The 19,566-nt window shown below is 48.2% G+C and overlaps 2 protein-coding genes across 5 annotated transcripts in view; both read right to left on the bottom strand.

Moving 5' to 3' along the window:
- The window catches only part of LOC136565717 (beta-galactosidase-1-like protein 2), a 34,548-nt gene extending 26,357 nt beyond the window's left edge, over positions 1 to 8,191 (bottom strand). The window contains exons 1-3 of one of the 4 annotated variants that reach the window (XM_066564451.1): positions 8,061 to 8,178; positions 3,508 to 3,567; positions 1,690 to 1,887 (exon numbers count right to left, since the gene is read on the bottom strand). In XM_066564451.1, coding sequence (XP_066420548.1) covers positions 1,690 to 1,887; positions 3,508 to 3,567; positions 8,061 to 8,143 — 341 coding nt within the window. In that variant the 5' untranslated portion in view covers positions 8,144 to 8,178. Of the gene's footprint in view, positions 1 to 1,689; positions 1,888 to 3,507; positions 3,568 to 8,060 lie in introns of all 4 variants that reach the window. The other 3 variants (XM_066564450.1, XM_066564453.1, XM_066564452.1) reach the window with 3 other exon arrangements.
- Positions 8,192 to 9,569: 1,378 nt separating this feature from the next.
- ACAD8 (acyl-CoA dehydrogenase family member 8) lies at positions 9,570 to 19,562 on the bottom strand. Its single transcript, XM_066564529.1, has 11 exons — positions 19,427 to 19,562; positions 17,422 to 17,522; positions 16,895 to 17,064; positions 16,126 to 16,235; positions 15,740 to 15,816; positions 15,360 to 15,497; positions 14,594 to 14,729; positions 14,395 to 14,492; positions 13,163 to 13,315; positions 11,140 to 11,242; positions 9,570 to 10,348 (listed from the first exon to the last, which is right to left on the bottom strand). Exons 1-11 carry the CDS (start codon positions 19,506 to 19,508, stop codon positions 10,296 to 10,298), a joined length of 1,221 nt encoding a protein of 406 aa, XP_066420626.1. The 5' UTR covers positions 19,509 to 19,562; the 3' UTR covers positions 9,570 to 10,295.
- Positions 19,563 to 19,566: the final 4 nt, after the last annotated feature.

Below are 19,566 nucleotides of genomic sequence, written 5' to 3'. Positions count from 1 at the left end.
CTGGGTGCAGGGCCCTGCTGGGAGCTGCCAGGCACAGCTCAGAGCAGGACTGAGAGAGCCCCAAAGAGGGAGAGAGAAGAATAAAACAAGAGGAAAAAAGAGAGCAAAGTTCCCGTTACAATACCATAAATCTTCTTCTCTGCTGAATATTCTAATTTTCACTAACCAATCTAGTACAAGACACAAGTCCTACAGCATTTAGGATTTTAAACAAGCTCTTTCCCCACCAAGCCTTGGAAAGCAAGGCCAAGCCTGCAGCCTGCTCAGACCCCCAGAACCTCTGTGTCCCCTTCATCCAGGGCTCTGAAAACCACTTGCTTGCCATTATCTCTGTTTGTGTACAAACTTTATATTTAACCTTATAAGGAGAGCTAAACCACATTACATCACCATCCTGTGTTACACTTTAAACCCTAAAAACTCCTCTTTGGCCCCTTCTGCCAAGCTGCAGGGTCTGCTCTGCCCCTTGGGCCTGTCTGCAGGCAGAGGGTGTTGTTCCATCAAAAGGGGATCACCTTCAGCAGCCACACCATTGTTTTCCAGTTGTTCAGTAACTGAGGGATCTCAAAGCTTGCTTTCATTTCAATCTCACTTACAGTTTCCACATTCTCAAAATCTTCTGCCAGGCAATCATATTTACATGGCTTTCCTGCTCCATCTTCCCCAACACTTTTCCCACAGTAAGGAGCATGGAAATACATCCTTATGGCCTGTCACAGACATGTTTGATGAAAAATTCTTTCCTTAGGATTTTTCCTCCTGAGAAGCTGAGAGGCCTCAGGAACAAAATGTAAACAATGATTATTGTGGAATAATATTGTTATTATTCAACAATAATCTGTGGAATAATAACAATATTATTATTATTCCACAGATTATTGGAATAATAACAATATTATTGTTATTATTCCAATAATCTGTGGAATAATAACATTAATATAACAATAATAACAATATTATTGTTGTTATTCCAATAATCTGTGGAATAATCACAATAATATAACAATAATAACAATAATAACAATATTATTGTTATTATTCCAATAATCTGTGGAATAATAACAATAATATAACAATAATATAACAATAATAACAATATTATTGTTATTATTCCAATAATCTGTGGAATAGTAACAATAATATAACAATAATAACAATATTATTGTTATTATTCCAATAATCTGTGGAATAGTAACAATAATATAACAATAATAACAGTAATAACAATATTATTGTTATTATTCCAATAATCTGTGGAATAATAACAATAATATAATAATAATAATATTATTGTTATTATTCCAATAATCTGTGGAATAATAACAATAATATAACAATAATAACAATATTATTGTTATTATTCCGATAATCTGCTGCTGTGGAATGCAACAGGTGGATCTGTGACTGGTCTCATGTGGTTGTTTCTAATTAATGGCCAATCACAGCCCAGCTGTCCAGACTGTCTCAGTCAGTCACAAGCCTTTGTTACCATTCTTTTTCTATTCTTAGCCAGCCTTCTGATGAAATCCTTTCTTTTATTCTTTTAGTATAGTTTTAATATAATATATATCATAAAACAATAAATCAGCCTTCTGGAAAACATGGAGTCACCATTCTTGTCTCTTCCCTCATGCTGGGACCCCTGTGAGCACCAGCACAGTGGAGAGGCTGGGCAGGGAGGGCACTCACGTGGTGAGGGTGTTGAGGCCACAGGCTCTCATTTTGAGCATGCGATCCTCCCAGTACTCCCGGGGCACTCTGAAGTAGTGCATGGAGCCCCCCAGGATGCGGAAGGGCATCCCTTCCAGCAGGAACTCGGAGTTCTCTGTCTGCAGGCCATGGGTCCTCCCCCACAGCCCCAGAGGGGTCAGCTCGCTCCAGTTAAACCTGCAAGAGAAAAGGAGATGGGTGAGCAGACAGTCCTGGGGGAGGAATGTGTCCCACTCATTGCACCTCGCCCAGCACAGAGTCACGAGGTTGGGAGATGTGGTGTTACATTTTAGTTAAATGGTATGCTCTGTCTCACCTCTCAAAAATGTAGGGTTTATTCCAAGCCTGTGACCCTCCCCTGAAGTACCATGGATCTGTAATCCCATTGGCCCAAGCCTTACTCCATGCCCACTTTGAATCTCCCTGTTAAGCTGTGCCAGGGAGACCAAACCTCTCCTTGCCCTTTTTCTCCCTCTCTCTGCAACAGGAAGAGACCTTCAAGATCATTGAGTCCAACCCAGCCCAAATCCCTCAACTCAACCCTGGCACCCAGTGCCACATCCAGGCTTTGTCAAACACACCCAGGGATGGTGACTCCACCACCTCCCTGGACAGAACATTCCAGAACTTTATCACCCTTTCTGAAAAAACTTTTCCCTGATATCCAACCTGTAATTCCCTTGGTGCAGCTTGAGACCAGCTCTGACCTTCCTGCTTCTCAAGCAAGCCACACTCTTGTTCCTACAGAGCACAGAGATGGTTCAGAAGGCTCTAAGCCAGTTGGGAGATCTTCTTAAATATAGTTTTAAATCCATTTCACTGGCTGCTTCCCCCCTGAACCCCCAAGCCACTGTGCCTCACTCTACAACTGACACTGCTCAGGCACAGAGCATGAAACTCATTTGCTGAAATCATGGATGGGCAAGTTTTCACTCACAATACTCACAAACACTTCCCTAACCTATGGAATTCAACATCTCCCTTTGCAGTAGGAGGGCACATGGCTGATTTCCAGACCCATGTTCCAACATCAGCTGCATCCATCACTGCCATCCCAAATGTCTTGGGGACTCTGGCATCTTCCAACTCAAAGCATGGAAAAAATAAAACCCTCTCACCTGTTCCCTGTGAACAGAGAACCTTTTCCTCAGTTTAATGAACCCCCTGGATTATATTCATCACCCAGGAGAGACTAAATCAGCCGTCACCACAAACTTACCTCTGCTCACATCACTGTTAAGGTTCATCCTGAAAATGTTATTTGCCAGAAGAACCAGAGGCACGGGGCCAGCAGCTCCTCAGCACTTACCAGGGTGAGCCCTCCTGCTGTCACAGCTCCTCTGGGGTCAGCTCCTGCACTACTCACGGCCTTGCAGGCTCCCAGCTCTCTTTGGCTGAACCAAAACCCCATCTCACCAACAAGACAGTGTCTGTTTTTACCAAAGCAGTGTCACTGCCTCCCTCAGCCCACCCCACGAACAGAGGGTCAGACAATGGCAGCTTGTTCCTTATCAGAGCCAGATGTGAGCAATGAATTCCCAGCTCCAGAAAGCAGCAATGACCAGCACACTTGGGAGAAAATCACAGGGAGAGAGGAGAGGAACACCTAAGGCCCCAGCTGCTGCCTAGGCTATGTGAGAAGCAGTTGTTAGCAGAGGGTGAGGATGCTCAGAGCTTGTGGCTTACAGGGATTGCTAACCACAGCCTGTCTGTCCTCTGACAGGCCAGGGGGACTAAAAGGAGCTGAACTAAGGCTTGCAGGGCACTGCAGGGCTGGCTGACAAGCTCAGTGGGTACCTGAGTAGCACAGCATTCTCACAGGGCTCTGAAACAGCCAGCAGCAGGCAGGGGTAATACCTGGAAAAGGAAGCCAGGTTAGATATTCAGTGCCTCCAGACAAAGAGACTCACAGATTGTCCAGCCATTCCCAGTGGTCCTTCCAGCCAGGTCTTATAAGCTCTTGGAGATTTTTATTACACCTAAGATAGCTCAGCTACTTTAGAAGGCATAAAATCAGCAGGATGGCTTTTGTGGTAGTGCTGGAAACAGAAAAGTTTTGATAAAAGGCAAAATAACAAAACTCTTTACAGAGAAAAATCGAGCCAGATGCAAGAGGGTCTTGCTCCTGGTAAAACACCTCACAAAAGCAATTAGTTCCTGTGTTTTCTTCTTTTTTTTAGTAAATTGCTTAGACAGGACTTTTTAGCTCCTGTGCAATCCATAAGTTTGAGGTGAAGTCCCTCCCCCAGGTCCTATGAGGTGTCTTTTTACCTAATTGAGGAGAGAAACTGTCACAGACATATTTTATGTTTTATGAAAAATCCTTGTTTTAGCATTTTTCCTCCTGAGAAGCTGAGAGGCCTCAGGAACAAAATGTAACCAATGGTTATCTGCTGCTGTGGAATGCAACAGGTGCATCTGGGATTGGGCTCATGTGGTTGTTTCTAATTAATGGCCAATCACAGCCCAGCTGGCTCGGTCAGTCACAAGCCTTTGTTATCTTTCTTTTTCTATTCTTAGCCAGCCTTCTGATGAAATCTTTTCTTCTATTATTTTAGTATAGTTTTAATAATATAATATATATCATAAAATAATAAATCAAGCCTTCTAAACATGGAGTCAGATCCTTGTCTTTCCCCTCACCCTGGGACCCCTGCGAACACGATCACCAGAAACTTCTGGGCTTTATTTCCTTTTTAAGGAAACAAAGAATAATTTGGTCACTCCATCAACAGGGAGCACATTCCAACATCCCAGCAACAGAGCTGAGCAAGGAGACTCTGCTGTGTCAGAATGTGGGGTGATAACAACAGCTCCTGATGATAGTGCAGCTCAGATAGGAGAAATGAGTACAAACCACAAATCTGCCACATTTAAAGCGTGCCTGGGTCAGAACAGGACCCAACGTGCTCATCTGCATGAGAAACAGCCAGAGAATGATGGCACGAGGCTGGGAAATGGCAGCACTGCTCCCAAGGAATTGTGATGAATTTCAGCAGCAGGGGAAAGGGTTCTCAAGCCCCAAACAGGACACGCCATGGCCACCTGCTCCTCTGTGCTGCTAAGTTACAGATTGTGACTTTGGCAAATGTGAAAAATGCATATTTTATGATTGGCTTTTTGCAAAAATTATGCTGTATTAATTTTTTTAGTAGTGTGTTAAATATAATTTTAGGTTGTAACATAATGTTAAAATAGAAACTATGCTATGTAAGATACTTTTTTTAAAAGAAAGGACTTGCAGCAAGATAGCAGCCACAGGACACCTGAATTGTTCAGAGAAAGAGAATTTATTGCCCCATTATCAGAAGAAACAAACTTCTTCTTCCTTGCTCAGCCCTGAAGAGCTGTCAGGATTCAGAGGAAGAAGCTGACACTGCCCAGCCAGAATCCTGTGTTTGAATGGAATTTATGCACCATGGATGAGGTGTATGAATATGCAACAGGCTGTTGCTTTTAAGGGTTAATCCTCTGTTAACGTGGGGCCTTTTTCAGGCTTATGTTGCCCAGAAAAAGCTACCCAGACTGTCTGTAACTCTTTGTTTCTATTGTCTCATATTGTCCTAATCCAAATTGTCCAAATTATTATTATTACTCTAATTATATTACTATTTTTGTAACCATTTTATTACTATTAAACTTCTAAAATTTTAAAAACAAGTTATTGGCGTTTTTCACAGCAAACCAAACCAGCAGCTACATCTACTTCTGCTTTCCAGAGGTGGAAAACTCAAAGGGGTCTGGAGCTGCAAAACTCCAATTTTTAAAGATTATGTTGGAAAAGAGTTTCCAAGTTGTTTCTTAGCTAGGTAGAGCCCCAAATTCCCCCTGCACACAGAAGTGCTGCTGAGTGGTGCCAGAATGAAGGCTGTGCTCAGGAGGCACACACAGCCAGATAAAAATAAACTAATCACTTAAGCTCATCTTCTTAATCCCAGGCACAACTAACCTGGCACATTCCCATCAAGTTTCCTACTTTAAAACTCCCCATCTCCATTGTTTTTTCTCCCCAAGAAGGGCTGGAAGGAAGCTCCCAGTCTCCCAGTATTTTCAACACGTTATCCTAGATATCCTGAAACCCACATTTCTCATTAGGATCTGTTCAAGTCACCTCAGGAAGAAACATTTCTGTGACTCAGCAGAGCTTGATCCTGTTACCCTGAGCTGGATTGCCAGAGTTTAAAGTGTACCTGGGCTCTGTGCTTCCTCCTGAGAGCAATTTACAGCTCCCAGAAGACTTTTTTTCTCACTTCTATAATGACAGAACAGGTTGCAAATAGTCTTTTTTTTTTTTTTCCCTTTGTTAAAGGTTCCTGGCTTTCTTTGTCAACCTCAGCAGCCATCCCTGGGAGTGTTCCAGTCAGGCTGGATGGGGCTGGGAGCAATCTGGGATACTGGAAGTGTCCCTGCCTATGGCAGGGGTGGGACTGGGTCATCTTTAATATCCTTAATATCCAACCCAAATTATAAGATTCCATGATTCTGTGATTTCATCTCTGCCTCAGGGAAGTCTCTTTTGCAGAAAAACCCCAAAACAACCATTCCATTACCAACCAACCCTTCAGAGCAGAGACTCTGAAGTTGGATTGCATGAGTTAGTCCACTAAGATGGAATAAGCCTCTGTAAGATGGAATGTGAAGTGCAAAATAGAGCACATGGAAAAGCCGAGTCCCAAATAACTTGTGAACCAAACAGCCATGCTGCTCACACCTGTGAAACACAAACATGGCTGAAGTCCTCTCTGCAAGAGAGATTTGAAAAACCTCTCTGATCGAACACCAACCTTTGATCTTCAACCACCCCATATCCAGAGCAGCTGGGAGAAAAAGCTGGTGGAAAACAGCCAAACCAGGGGAAAAAAGGCAACAATTTCTTTGCTGATACTGAAGGATGTGCTTCAGAGGACAAGGGACTGTGCTGCTGATCCCTAAGCTCCACTGAGACCTCCAAGGGCTTTGCTGTTTATTCTGGGCTTCCTCTGGCCAGGGGAAAGTGAAAGCTCTGAGCTGCCCTGGCCCCCAGCTCCCTGCCCTGCACAGCCCCCCTGCTCACAGACCAAGGCTGAGGTAGCAGCAGCAATATCCTGTAAAACTGCTTGTTCTGCACACAGGGGTTTGTTCTGCACACAGGGATTTGTGGCTACACTCCTAGAGGAGACAGATGCTGTGCCTCCATCAGGTATCAGTTTGCAATAATCCTCCCTAAGAACCCAGGTGGCACAAATCCAAGGCCAGCTATGCAAGAATTTTGCTTCTAATTATGCAAAGATTTATTAAAGCTTTTTCCATAGCTCTGAGGATCAGGTTTACTTCCAACTATGATTTTAAGAAGGTGTTATAAAACAATCCAGCTGGCAATAAATAACTCTATTACATCTCCATACATATCCATGTGTATTTTCCAGCATGCCACTGGGAGGGACTGAGGAGTTTCTGACACCTGGAAGCCACAAACACGGGGAAAGAACATCACCCCCAGAATGAACGTGATCTAAACCACGTGGGATTCAAGCCAGAACCTCAAAATACTTCTTGATACTACTGGTGGGGTAGAGCTGCTGGTCTGGAGGGTGAAACAGGAGCAGCAGAAGGAAGAGAAGAGGTTTAGACTGGACAGGTGGGCATGGCCCATGGGTACCACACCGCTCTGGGGACACGGAGCAGGGACAGGCAGCGCCAGACCGGGGCTGCAGAGAGGGAAACAACGGCTGGGAGCCCGGAGCTGGGTGAGATGAGCCGGAGCAGCGATTGATTCGCGGAGCGCATCATCCACCAGCGCTGCGGTGATGCAAAGGCTCCCAAGGTCGGCACAGAACTGATTTATAACGAACACAGAGCTGATTTATAACACAGAGCTGATTTATAACACAGAGCTGATTTATGGCGCTGGCAGCGCGGCTTTCCCCGCCGATATTTCGGTGACGGACGGTGCGGCTATCAGGTGCAGCGCATATTTATATTTATATTTATATTTATATTTATATTTATATTTATATTTATATTTATATTTATATTTAGCTTTGCTCATTCCGCGCTCCTTCCCACGCTCCCGTTCCGCTGCAGGAATGATGGCAGCGGAGGTCTCCCATCGGAAAGGATGGGATTCTACCGAGCCTGCTCCCGCCCGGTAATTCCCCGGCAGCGCTCGGGACGCACGGACGCTAATTACGTTAATAACCGTTCTCCCGTGCACCGGCGCCGCCGATTCCATCCATGCGCAGTTCTCCCGCAGCCAGCCCCGCTGCCAGCGGCGGGGCCTGCGCCCGGCGGGCACCGACACCCGCCTCACGCCCGGCCCCGCCGCCCCCGGGGCGCGACCCCCGCGCCCCCCACCTCGCGCCGGGTCTCACCTGCGCAGCAGCAGCCACAGCACGACGAGGAGCAGCGCGACGCCCCCGAGGCGGCGCTGCCGCCGCCCCCCGCACGGCCACATGGCGGAGGGAGCGCGGCCGGGCCCCGGGAGCCCAGAACCCCGGCCCGGAGCCCCCCGCGCCCTCCGGGCCCGAACCCCCCACCCGCCGGGCGCCGACCCAGAGCGCGCCCGCCCCGCCTCGGACCCGCCCCGCCCGCCGCCCGCGCGCCACTGGCCCCGCCCCGCCGGACCGCCTCCCCGACTCCCATTGGCTGCCGGAGGGGCGCGCGCGGCTGAGGGGGCGGGGCGTGAGAGGGAGAGGCGCGGCCGTGAGGGAACGGCCTGAGGGGGACGGAGAGACGGACAGAGAATGGGGAGAGGGAATATGGAGAGAGAACATGGATAGAGAGACGGGACTGAGAATATAGATAGAGAACATGGATAGAGAGACGGAACAGAGAATATGGATAGAGAACATGGAGAGAGAGATGGGACTGAGAACATGGATAGAGAGACGGGACAGAGAACATGGATAGAGAACATGGATAGAGAATATGGACAGAGCTGGGACAGAGAACATGGACTAGACAGCTGGAACAGAGAATATGGATAGAGAACATGGACAAAGAGCATGGATAGAGAACATGGACAGAGAGCTGGGACAGAAAATATGGGTAGAGAGATGGGACTGAGAACATGAATAGAGAGATGGGACTGACAGCTGGGACAGAGAACATGGATGGAAAGCACTGGGAGAGAGCCCAGACTGAGAGAGAGCCCCAGGAGAGAACCCAGGCTGAGACCATGGCCAGGGACCCCTGGGAGAGGGACCCTAGGCAGGGATCCCACAGAGAGACCCACGACAGAGCCCCCCAGGAGAGAACCTGCACTGATACCCTGGACAGGGACCCGTGACAGAGATCCTGGGAGAGACCCCAGACAGATCCTCTGGGCAGAAACTCCCCATGGAGACCCTGGAGAGACTTCAGACAGAGACCCTGGGCAGAGACCCCAGCCAGAGACCCCTTCCCACTGCCCAGAGACCCTCCCAGCCCAGGACACCCATCCCCTGGGCAGGCAGAGGGTCTCCCCCATGGGCAGGGGGCTGTTCCTCTTTGAGGCACTGGTATTTATCCTTTTAACTGCCCTCACTGCCCTGTGGGGCAAATTCAATGCGCAATAAAATGAGGGAGGGGACATTCAGGGCCTGCCAGCAACAGCAGGAACTGAGGTCAAACAAGTGGAAGGTGTCTGGAATGAGTTTAAGGGTTTAAGGTCCCTTCCAACCCAACCCATTCCATGATTCTGCTGCTAATCTCTGTCATCTTCCCCCTGCCAAGTACTGCTGAGAAAAAAGAGCTGGCTGACCTGAAGGGGTTAACAAAGACATTACCTAAAAAGCCCTCAAGCAGAACTATTTTGCAACGCCTACTTCAAAAATTCCCTATTGCTTCTGTTTAAACACCTGAAATACCACAGAAGGAAATTATCTTAATTTCCACTCCAGTAACATTTCCATCATTGCTTTATTGATTTCAAATCAGAGAGGAGAAAATAATTTACCAATATTTTTACTCCCCTTACATTGTTCACAGCCTCACTGATTGGAGGCCACAGAGCTCAATATTTCTGTACATAACTTTATTTTTCATTTGCACTTTTGTGTTGGAAAGGCTTCTTTAAGATTAAGCACCAAGATGTGGTGGGAATACAGAGAACAAGCAATGGCTGGGAAAAGTTTAGGAAACATCAGGAAAAGTTTGCTGGGAAAAGAGGGAGTGCTTCTAGCTAAAGGAGAGGCATCCTAGGATAAAAACCCTCTGGTTAGAGCCTGTGATCATCGGTTCCCAGGGGTGCTGTGAGCAGTTAATTCCTTCAAAATAAAGATTTCAGTGATCCCATGGGCTCACCTCTGCCTGGGATTCCCATTTCAGAGGTGAGCAGCAGCTCTGGGGTTTGTTTTGCCAAGGAGGACGTGTGGCAGGCAGGCCAGGAGCAGGGTTTGGAGACAGAGACTTGGGTTGGCAGCTGTGATTTCTGGCTGCACAACGCCAGCCTGGCGACAGCAGCTCTGCCAGGCACGGCATGCAGCTGTGCCAGCCAGCTGGGGGTAAGGCAGGAAGGCTGTTCCCACTGGGGCATCCCCCTCTCCAGTCCCAGGGAGAGAGCTGGCCAGCAGGGGAGGGAAACAGGCCGGGCTGGAACACACGGAGGGATTTGAAGGCTCCTGGCTTCAGCCCTGCAGCAGATTCCTGGCCACAATCATCCTCATGACCTCGTTGGTGCCTGCAGCAGGATGGGCATGCAAAGGAAACACGGTTAAGGCATGGCCCAGTATTTTCCCCCTCAAAAGACCAAGAGAATTCTCCCCTGCTGTGCAGTTTACAGCTCTTCCCACCAGCTGAAGTGGCATTTAGGAGGGGCTGGGCCAAAACCCAACTGCCAAGGGCCAGCATATTGCTTGGGAAAGCTGCTGCTGCTTTTTATGTGAGTGTTGGGAGGCTGCAGGAGCAGGCATTGAGCAGAACTGGATTCACAGCAACATCTGAGCTCTCTGCTGTACATTTAACACATTCACCACACACAGGCTGCAAACCCACTGGGTGTAAGAAAGAGCATGTCCCTCACCAGCTACCCTGCTTGTAGGTGAGGGGATTTCAAAGCAGAGAAAACAGAATATTTAGGAGGCCAATCTGAGATTACAAATGGCCAGATACTGTTAGAGATACAATGTCAAGGAGTGCAAACAGACCAAAATCACAGGAGAGGAATTGTTAGGGAGAATCATCACGAGGCCAGGAGTAATGGGATGAAACTGGACAGAGGCATTGCTAACATGACAACTAAATATATTTCTCTGCTGTAAGACTCTTAAAATAGCCAGCTAAATATCTTCCTCTGCCCTCACACAGCCAGAGCTGCTGGCCAGGGCTCTCACACACAGCACACCTCATGCTCAGAGCAGAGCAGGGCTCTGAAACCCAACAATCAGACTCATGTGGGAAGGTGGGGGCCTCCAGGGGGGTTTTCCTCCCAACCCCACTGCCAACTTCACTTGTTCTAGGAGTGTCATTTACCTTCCAGGATCTGGTGCACTCTGATGTCTCGCACGAACTGCTGCACGGCGTAATCCTTCAGGTAGCCATAGCCACCGTGCATCTGCAGAGCCTGGTTACAGATCTGAGGGGATAACACTGCTCTGAAGTGACTCGTACAGGACACAGCAGTGGCAGAAGTTCAGTAAGGGCCCAGGAATCTGGGCTCACTTTTTTTCCCTGGTCACCCAATCTCATCTCTTAAAAACATGGTGTGACTGTCAGACCCCATCAGTGCTGCTCTCCATGCTATCATATGTCCTGTTTCACATGAAGGGTGTGTTTATGTGAACAGCAATGCCCAGAAATACCCAGGGATGGGTACAGATACCCAGGAATGGGATAGATACCCTGGGATGGGTACAGAGATGCCCAGGGATCAGAACAGACACCCACGGATGGGTACAGATACCCAGGGATGGGTACGGGGATGCCCAAGAATGGGTACAGATACACAGCGATGGGTACAGGGATACCCAGGTATGGGTATAAATACCCAGGAATGGGCACAGAGATGCCCAGGGATGGGTACAGACACCCAGGGATGGGTACAGAGATGCCCAGGGATGGGTACAGACACCCAAGGATGGCTACCGACATCCAGGGATGGGAATCTTTAGGGAATAAATTGATTTTTGTCGCATTTCTGCCGTTTGCAAACCCGAGCCGCCACCTGGCGCCACCTGGCGGCCACTCAGGGGAGGGGCAGGCAGGGCGCTGGTTTCCATGGAAACGCGACTCCGCGCGTCCTGTCCCCCAGTTTGGGATGGAAAACGGAACAACAGCAAAAATTCAAACTGCTGAGCACATAAACAGCTTCTAAATGGCACTGGGATAGGAAATGTCAAGTTCTTTTCCCCCCTTCTTGCTTTCTCTTTCTGGGAACATTTTGATAAAGTAATAAAATAAGGTATTTTTCAAAGGGATAAGATAATTTTCAAAGCAATAATGTAATTTTTCAGCGGTCTAGGAAAGACCACTTCCTACCTAAGAACAATCACCCTGCAACATACAAATTTTCCTTGGAAAATAAAAATGCTCTGCTCCCTATCCTGTCTCCCTTTTGGACCCCAGGAAGAACAGTGGAAAGATGTTTGAAATCTCTCAGATTAATCCTGCAGCCTCCACATGTGTTATAAAACATCCTGTCCTCAAATGAGGCTCCTGTTGGCTTTGGGTTGTGTAGTGGTTTTGGTTCACCAATTTAAAGATCTTAATCTTTAAATTAAGATTTGAGATTAAACCTTAAAATTTTAAGTTTTTTTTAAACCTTTAAAAAAATTTAAGATTTTTTTGCAAATTTAAGATTTTTCAAAGATTTAAGATTTAAATTAATCTTAATTTAAGATTAAGATTTAATCTTAAATTTAAGATTAAATTTAAAAATAAAAAAATACAAATTTTCAGGGACAAGATCAAACTTCTCCCTGACACCCTGGGCATTAAGATTAAATTTAAGATTTGGAAAAAAAAAATTAAGATGTCACTGTCATATTTTCTGAAAAATCCTCTTTGCCCAGGATTCTTCTCCTGGGAAGCTGAGAAGCCTCAGAGAGAAATGAAGACAATAATTTTCTGATTTCTTCTCATTTTTTGCTGCTTTGGAATGTGTTTGGACATTGTTTATTTACCAGCTGGTCATTATTTGATTGGTTTCATGTGCGTTGTTTTAAATTAATGACCAATCACTGTCAGGCTGTGTCGGGACTTTGGAAGAGAGTCACGAGTTATCATTATCATTCTTGTTAAGCTTTCTGTCTGTATCCTTTATTCTTTAGTATGGTTTTAGTATAGCATTAATATAATGTAATGTAATGTAATATAATAATAAATTAGCCTTCTAAGAACGTGGAGTCAGACTCATTCCTCCTCTGTCTGGGGCACCTCAAATATGACACTAAGATTTTTCAGGGAGAAGATCAAAGTTCTCCCTGACACCCTGGGCATTAAGGGGGGCATCTCCAACCTTCCAAGGAGGATCCCAAGAGGAGTTTGAGGCACCTACCCCGAAGCACTCGTCGGTGGCAAAGAGCTTGGCCATGGAGCAGAGCACGGCCGCGTCCTCCCGGCCCTCCTGCAGCGCCCGAGCCGCGTTGCGCACCATCAGCCGCGCAGCCACGAGCCGGGTGGCCATCTCTGCCAGCCTGAACTGCAGGTACTGCAGAGCCACAGGAAACCTCCATCAGCACCTCACAGGGGTCTCAGCCAAGCCCACCACTGCCAGGCAGGGCTGGGAGCCACAGCTCTATAGAGAGAGCAAACACAGCCCCTCCACCGCCAGGCAGGGTTGGTAGCCACAGCTCTATGGAGAGAGCAAACACAGCCCCTCCACTGCCAGGCAGGGTTGGTAGCCACAGCTCTGTGGAGAGAGGAAACACAGCCCCACCACTGCCAGGCAGGGCTGGGAGCCACAGCTCTATGGAGAGAGGAAACACAGCCCCACCACCAACCACCACCAGGCAGGGCTGGGAGCCACAGCTCTATAGAGAGGCAAACACAGCCCCACCACTGCCAGGCATGTTGGTAGCCACAGCTCTATAGAGAGGCAAACACAGCCCCACCACTGCCAGGCAGGGTAAGGAGCCACAGCTCTATAGAGAGGCAAACACAGCCCCACCACTGCCAGGCAGGGCTGGGAGCCACAGCTCTATAGAGAGAGGCAAACTTTCCCTGGGGAAGGCTGTGAGAAGATCAGAGAAAATAATGAGAAACAATTTGTATCTCCACTTGCTGCACCTGGTGTTGTGCACGTGTGGAATGTGTTATGGGGATTTGGTTATACAAAGGGTGGTTTTGTAACTGGACACTGGATAGTGTTGGGATTGACCAATTGGATCCATCTGGATCAGACTGTCTGTAAGGGTGATGAGCTTCTTAATAAGTATACTATAATAATATACTATAGTATAATAGTATAATATATGTTATACATTATAATATGTTATAATATATAACATATTATAATATATATTATATAATAGTATAATATAGTATAAAGTATAATATAATAATAATATAGCACAGTATAACAGAATAAAGCAATTGATCAGCCTTGTGTAATCATGGAGTCAATGATTAATTATTATTACCCCGTTCAGGGGACTGCTGCTATGATAAGGGCTCAGGCCTGATACACTTCCTTAGGAAAGTGTGCTCTTGACTTCTCCAGGGAGGGCCCTGTGAGGTGAGGGATGGCCCTCCCAGCATGAGGAAGGTCAGGGCTGCTGCAGGGCTTACCTGGTTGTTGGCGAGGGGTTCCCCGAACTGCTTGCGGACAGTGAGGTGCTCCTGAGCCAGGAGAACTGAGGCGTGAGCAGCTCCTAACGAACAAGAAGCTGGTGGGAGAAGCCAAGGACACAGAGTGAAGGTGAAGCTACTTCAGACAGGCAACAGGAAGGTCCTGCCCTCCTCCCCTGGCTCTCTTTGGCTTTCTCACCAATGTTTATCCTGCCTCCGTTGAGCCCCTGCATGGCGATGCTGAATCCCTGCCCTTCAGCTCCCAGCCGGTTGCCCACAGGAACAACGCAGTCCTCAAAGATCACAGCTCGAGTTGGCTGGGAATTCCAGCCTACCTGGGAAAAAAAAGCTCCTTCCAGACTGCTCCTGAGGAGCAGCACAGCTCCAACACAGAACCACCCAACCCCTCGGTCTCACCGCCAAGCTGCCACAAAGCACCCGTGGCCTGCATGGCTTGGCCTCAGTGTGGAAATTGGAATGGGTGTTTTTGAGAAGAGGCACAAATCCAGTGATCTTGATTTTCCTGAGACTAAAATCCTTCACTTACCAAAGGGATGGGTATTGGGCAAACTTCACCACTTGGTGAAACCATGACAGTTTGGGACTACAATCCCATCCATGGAGAGATCCCTAATGCTTTGCACAGAAAAGCTCATTGGAACCACAGGACACAGCCTCAAGCTGTGCAGGGGAGGCTCAGATTAGACATCAGGAAGAATTTCTCCATGGAAAAGGCTGTCAGGCATTGGAATGGGCTGTCCAAGGAGGTATTTGAGTGACCACCCCTGCAGGTGTTTAAGGAATGCCTGGATGTGGCACTCAGTGCTCTGGCTGACAAGGAGGATCAGTCACAGGCTGGACTCAATGGTCTTGGAGGTCTTTCCAATCCTGATGCTTCTGTGGTTCTGTGATCTCTGTCCTGCACTTCCCTCAAGCACACAGGAAGCACAACCCAAGCCTCTTACCTTCTTCTCCTTCTTGCCAAAGCTGAGCCCTGGCATTCCCTTCTCCAGCACGAGGCAGGAGATGCCCTTGGGGCCTGGGCCCCCTGTGCGACACATGACCACGTACACATCGGTGTCACCTCCCCCGCTGATGAAGGCCTGCAGGAGGGCACAACAAGAAAAGTGAGGCTTTTTGTGGGGGGGTGGTTTGCAAACTATCCCTGAGCCCACAGCAGCAGCTGGCAGGGTACAGAAATGGAGAGGCAAAGAGCCCACAGCCAGAGGCGTTCAGGGACCCAGCTGGTGAAAGCTCTGCAGAGCACGTCTTGCCTTGGGAGAATGCACAGAGGTGAGGAGACAGCAGGAATGGGAAGGACAGTTTAGCAGGAGCAAAGAGGTACCTTGGAGCCATTCAAGACGTAGGTGTCCCCTTTCCTCTGAGCTGAGGTCAGCAGGGAAGCTGCATCACTGCCACTCCCTGTTTGAGAAGCAAGGAAGCAGCCAGTGAAGCAGAAGGTCCAGAGCCTACAAACTCTCCCTGGGACCATACCCTGACACCTGAGTTTGTACCACAAGCATCTCAGCAATCATCATCTGCCTCTCCTCAACTTCACAAAATGAATATGGAAAGAAACGTTTCACCTGCAGCCCTTTGCAATGTTCATGTGCAGTTAAAGAGAGAGGAGATGTCCTGGTTGAGGATGCTCACCTGGCTCAGTCAGGACCTTTGCAAGGTTCATGTGCAGTTAAAGAGAGAGGAGGAGATGTCCTGCTTGAGGATGCTCACCTGGCTCAGTCAGGCAGTAAGAGGCAAACTTTTCCATGCTACAGAGAGATGGGCAGAACCTGTGCCGCTGCTCCTCGTTGCCAAAGGTGTCGATCATCCAAACACACATGCTGGGGTGGGAGACAAGGAGCAGCATTCAGGATTGAACATAGGTTGTACAAGAACATCCCTGGCTGAACAGAGGAAAGCTCCACAGAGCTGAGCCACAAGCCCTGAGGCCTGAAAATGTTATTGTTACACCTTCCATTCACCACAGACTCAATGCCCTGTGGAACAGCAGGTTCTGTTTAAGAGCCTCAGTCTCCTCTCCATGAGCCCTGCTCCCTCTCCAGGAAACTGCACCTGAAGAACGAGCAGCATCACTGCAGCTCTCTGTGCCAAGTGACCTGTCACTGGACATGTCTCTACAAGCAGGACAGCCCTGGGGTCAGGTGGTGCCTCTGGGCTCTGTCACAGCATGGCTGAGGCACAAAAGCTTTTTCCAGGCAGGTTACTATCTATAGAAAGCTTAAGTGGCAGGGCAGAGAACAAAATCCAGAACTTAATCCTATCTTGCATGCCACAAAGCTAAAATTACTTCTTGGTGGCATCTCAGTCCTTGTGGCCTATTTGTTTACTGCCATCCAGGGATCCTCACAGGGATGTGTGTACTCGAGGTCAGCACTTAAATATATAAATAATGAGCAGCAGCCAGGGAGTGCCTCCAGCTGGATTTAGAGCCCACAGAGCAGCCAGGCTGACACCATCCACCCTGCACAGACAGACTCACTTGTGGATGCTCATGTAAGCAGTGGTGCTGGTACATCCTGTTGCCAGAGCTTCAAAGATGATGGAGGTGTCAAGCCGTGACAATCCAGAGCCACCAACATCTGGTTTCACATAGATCCCACCAAATCCCAGCTGGGCTGCCTTCCTCATCGTTTCCACAGGGAATATTTCCTGTTGGGGCAGGAGAGATATCCCAATGAATATTCAGGATTAGTTCAGTCCCTTTGGGTAGCCTTGGGTTTGAGTCCCACTGTCCTGCAGAGTTTAAGACAGTTGGGTGGGTCAAAGAAGAGCTGGTACCAACACAGACACATTCCATCTTCAGCAGTGAATCCAGGATCCAGGTGATTGAATAACCTGGCTGGGAAAGCTTCAAGGTGTTTCTGATGACTTCCCCTTCCCCAGCTACAGCAGCAGCTTCAATGACAACCCCCAGAGCTACTGCAGGAACCCTCAGTGAGACCCATGGGTCACAATGTCCTAAGGGAGGAAAAAGGGAGCAGTGCAACCCTGGTGAGGCTGTCCTACCTTCTCATCCCACTCGGCCATGTAAGGAGCCATCTCCTTCGCAGCAAAATCAAGGGCAACTTTCTGGAATTCCTTCTGATCCTCAGTGAGTCCCGTGGATGCTAGAAAAGCAGCAAGAGATGAGAACACGTGTCTGTTGAGGGAAAGCAGCACAACCACCTTGTCTACACCCCAAACAATTTCAAGGTGCCCCTTAACTCACACAAACAGTTCAGGGTCTCTGCTGCAGAGACCATTTCTCTATTCCTCAGGAATACAATGAACTGTGCTGAGAGCAGGGGGCTTTGGGAGGGGCTTTCTTGGGACAAAACAAATCCAAGATCCCAGCTGGCTCTGTCTGCTCCGTGCTAACTACATTAGAAAGCCAGGACAGGGACCACAGTCACTCCATCTAACTAAGTCTGTGATAAAGAAATCTGAGGGAGCAGTGCTGGGACTTTAAAGAAAGGAGATTGGAAGCAAATAATACAGCAGCCCTTTGGAAACAGCATCTAAAGCTTTAGTTAGGTTCTGCATTTAAAACCTGCTTCACTGACACATAGATCCAACATTGTTTTGGTTGTTCCTCTCCTGAAATTCACAGCTATGCTGCAGCCTCAATTTTTAATGTTGCTACATTTAGACATCGAAGCAATTCATCTGCAAAGTGTCCTGGAACCAGAATGGTTTGGATTGGAAGGGACCCTAAGGACCATCTTGTTCCAACCACCTGACATCTTCTATGAGACTAAGCCTGTCCAACCTGGCCTTGAGCACTGCCAGGGATGGGGCATCCACAACTTCTGGCCAACCTGTGCCAGCTGGAATTCTGCCTGAAGAATTTCTTCCTAGTATCTAACCTGAATCTCTCCTCTTTTAGCTTAAATCCATTCCCCCTTACCCTATCAGTCTGCCTATATAAAAAACCACTTTCCTTCTTTTTAAAAATCCCTCTTCTTTTGAGAGATACTCTTTGATTCACTATCAAATCTGGAAAACCGTGAAAACCTAGGTAAGGGAAGGACATGGAGATGTCACTATAGGATATGAAACAACATGAGTGCACACACCACTGCTCTTAAGGTGAAGAAAAAGGGAGTTTATTTTCTGACTCTAGCATTTATAGTTTTCTAAAAGAGACAGTGGATTGGAGAGTGAAAGTGCTCCTTCTCCAATGACACTAGACAAACTAACAGTTTATCAAATTTCTTTTCTTCTATAAAAGAAAATGCAAAACAATAAGTTATTTACAGAAAGTATGTGAGAAATTTTACTGCAAAAATGTAAACGTTAAAAAGTTTAAAAAATCTTTAAAAAATCAGAGCAACATGGAGAGGGATAGACCTTCCTTGTGGGCTTTTTCTTACTATTGAGCACGGTCTAAAGAGGTAAAAGGAGGGACATGGAGAGGGATGGACCTTTCCTTACAGGCTCTGTTTCACTGCTGAGCATGGTGTAAAGAGGTAAAAGGAGGGACAGGGAGAGGGATGGACCTTTCTTTGTGGGCTCTGTCCCACTACTGAGCACGGTCTAACAAGGCAGAAGGAGGGACAGGGAGAGGGAAAGACCTTTGCTTGTGGGTTCTGTCCCACTGCTGAGCACGGTCTAACAAGGCAGAAGGAGGGACAAGGAGAAGGATGGACCTTTCCTTACAGGCTCTGTTTCACTGCTGAGCACAGTATAACAAGGCAGAAGGAGGGACAGGGAGAGGGAAAGACCTTTCCTTGTGGGCTCTGTCCCACTGCTGAGCACGGTCTAAAGAGGTAAAAGGAGGGACAGGGAGAGGGAAAGACCTTTCCTTGCGGGTTCTGTCCCACTGCCAGGCACCCTCTGCGCGTGTCCGCGCCCGCACTGCCCTGACCGGGAGCAGGACCCGGGGAGGAGGGACACGGGGAGCGGTGACACACGGAGCAGTGACACGAACAGCTGGGAACATCCCTCCGGGCGGGAACAGGACCCGGGGGCCACCGACCCGCCGTCCATCATGTCCCCCAGCCCGCCTCCCCCAGGCCGGGCAGCTCCTTACGGTCGATGCAGGACGCGATCCCCCGGCGCCCCAGCAGCAGCCGCGCCGCCGCCCGCGGGGCCGCTCGCCACGCCATGGCCATGGCCGTGCGGGGCCGCTCCGCTTCCCGGCTCCTGCCGGCTCCTGCCGGGGCAGGCTGG

This window comes from Molothrus aeneus, chromosome 22 (assembly GCF_037042795.1).
Source record: "Molothrus aeneus isolate 106 chromosome 22, BPBGC_Maene_1.0, whole genome shotgun sequence".
Lineage (NCBI taxonomy): Eukaryota > Metazoa > Chordata > Aves > Passeriformes > Icteridae > Molothrus > Molothrus aeneus.
This window is presented reverse-complemented; position numbering and strand designations above follow the sequence as displayed.